The 2,700-nt window shown below is 36.2% G+C and overlaps 1 protein-coding gene across 1 annotated transcript; it reads right to left on the bottom strand.

The window, feature by feature from the left end:
• Positions 1-927: 927 nt before the first annotated feature.
• LOC147276289 (uncharacterized) lies at positions 928-2,370 on the bottom strand. The gene has a single exon (XM_086254137.1). The coding sequence runs from the start codon at positions 2,368-2,370 to the stop codon at positions 928-930; it is 1,443 nt and encodes a 480-aa protein (XP_086110263.1).
• Positions 2,371-2,700: the final 330 nt, after the last annotated feature.

Raw genomic sequence — 2,700 nt, 5'->3', positions numbered from 1 at the left:
AATTCAACCCTTGTAAAGGGGGGCACGTGCATGACACGCGACTTTTTTTAACAAACGTTTAGACGGAAACATGCTCAAGTGGTACATTGCAAAAAAAAAAATAATAATTCAAGTGGTACATTGTTACAATTTTTTTTTAGGTAATAAATTACAAATTGTTGCAAAGTTCAGGTATATAAAATATAAAAAAACCTTATTAGCGGGTTACAATTATGTCTTGGGGCTGGTTTTACTTCCGTTATAAATAGAGTCAGATGCTCCAGCGATTGTCTTTTGGCTTCGTTCATTGAACGAAGATCTTGCATGGGCACCTTTTGGGGGAAATTAAGAGCCTAGCTAGTTAGCCTAGTTGGTTGTTTTTCTAGTTTTAATTGCCATTATATTTCACGTTAATGCAATCTTGTGAGTGAAACTAGGATGGCATTAGTACTCTTGAATGCATAGAGTCTTGCCTCCTAGCAGAATACATAATATTTTAAGTTCCGTTGATTTTAGGTATCAAATTATAATGTTTTTTCATTTTAACTACCAAAACGTTTATGTCAATTCACTTTAGATACTACATTTCAATTTAGGTACTAATTTTAAAATTTCATACTTTTATTTATTTCTTGGTGTGTTGATATTATACTACAAGTTACAATGCAACCCAATATTAATATATCTCAGTATTCAATATTGAATTTTGTGCATTTGGTAATGCTATTGGTGTATGCTCATCTTCAACCGACTCAGCAAATATCTTTGACTGTTCAATTAGTTGTACCACATTGGATAAATCATCTCCAATAGTCTCTGCAAATTAATATGCTCTTCAAAATAGGAATTCGAAGTCAATTCTTCAATTTTAATGAGTCCATACGTGTGAAGAGGCAAAAAAAAACACAAAATTTCTTAAATAATTAATAGTCATTCATATTCTCTGTATCATACATATGGACTAAACCAACTCAACACACGCTGTGGTGAAGCGCCAACATTCTCAAATAAGTTAAGTAACCTATTCAGACTATTCTGTAATGATGGGTGAAGTAAGTTAAGTAACCAACACAGTCGTGTCAGTGGTGAAGGGCCATCATATCCAAGTAAGTTAAGCAACCATCTCAGTCCACGTTCTGGTGATTTGCCATCATACCCAAGTAAGTTAAGTACCCAAAGTAACCAACTCAATCCACGCTGTGATGCCCCGTCATACTCAATACTCGGAAAAATCCGTTTAATCTTTTCATCATTTAAGTGGAAGACCCCAATTTCACGAGATATGTTTCGTACGTCCATAAGATAAGGAGAATTTAATTTGAATCCTGTCGTTGCAAAATAAATGCAATTCCCCTCCAAGTCTAACCCTTCCAAATCATTTGCCAAAAAGGAAAAGGAAGAACCATCGTCTGACAAAAATAATATTTGGTTCCCCAAACTTTGTACCTTGATAAAATTACCATTCTTGGGGTCAATCTTGTAAACCACAAAACCACTTGTCCTCCAAAACTCAAATTCAGTACTCTCGTGTGAATCATCATGGTCAATTACGAAAATATCATATATTTGATGGACCAACAAGAATTCATTGTTGGACGTTGTAATTGATTCTAACAGATATGACCGATAATCCCCTCTCTGAGAGATAAAATAGCCATCATAATGTTTGAATTGTGCTTCCTCTTCTTCAATAATGTCATAAACAAACCTCAATTCCACTGCACAATCATGATCATCGTCATCTCCAAAGTTTAAGGTGTGAGGAGCTGCAACAATGCCATTCTTAGTGTGATCACCATGATCAACCAATGCCAACAGCATGCCAGAGGAAGAAAACAGTAATTTTTGGGCAATCACGTTTTGATCAATAAAATCCGATATTTGGAAGACAGTCCAGCTTTTACCTCCCGGTCTGCACAAACCCAATTCCTTACTACGATAAAAAAGTGCTGCTACCAAACACTCTGAGATATTTGGACTGGACAATTCAATTGCTTGAATCAAATATCCTTGGTCTGCATATATATTAAGCAAAGATGGAATTGTTGTCAAGGGTGGAAGTTTGTGTTGGGCTCCTGAAATCGGGTTTACAAGAAATATTTCAGATTGTGTAATTTGTCCTTTGTTTTCCATAATCAACCAACCTTTAGACGACCCAATACACCAGTCTGCATGAACCGGCTTCGGCAGCTTCAAATTGACAACTTTGCCCTCGGAAATACTTGAGACGCTCAAGTAGTTGCCGCTGTTTGAGGCTTGTGGGAGCACTAACCAGGGCATTCGTGAAGGGGCGCGATTGTCTTCTCTCATAGCAATTGACATCCAAGACTTGCAGACGATGCTTGATCGTATTCGATCACTTAAATTCAGTCGCTTTAAAATCATCTCCATCACCTCATCAGGTAGTGTCCGCCAACAACAACTTTTGTATTTGTCGTTTTGCTTTGATATTCTCTTCATCATCTATTGAACTGGGGGATACCTATGCTATTGCTAGCTTCACCATCATCAATATATATAGATATATTTCGGTTTCCAAGTAGGATTAGGTATTCGTGTCTCTCCAAGTAGGATTAGGGATTCGTACCCTCCGTGTACTGTCCAGTTAGGATGAGAAATTGGAGTTTATACTTAACACGTACTCTATATATAATGTTTATCGTATTTTCATATATATTTCTTGAAATTTTAAAAATTATACATATACCCTCTAAGATTTCA

This window comes from Dryas octopetala, chromosome 8, assembly GCF_963921425.1.
Source record: "Dryas octopetala chromosome 8, drDryOcto1.1, whole genome shotgun sequence".
Classification (NCBI taxonomy): Eukaryota; Viridiplantae; Streptophyta; class Magnoliopsida; order Rosales; family Rosaceae; genus Dryas; species Dryas octopetala.
Note: the sequence above shows the minus strand (reverse complement) of the source record. Positions and strands in the feature narration are given on the sequence as shown.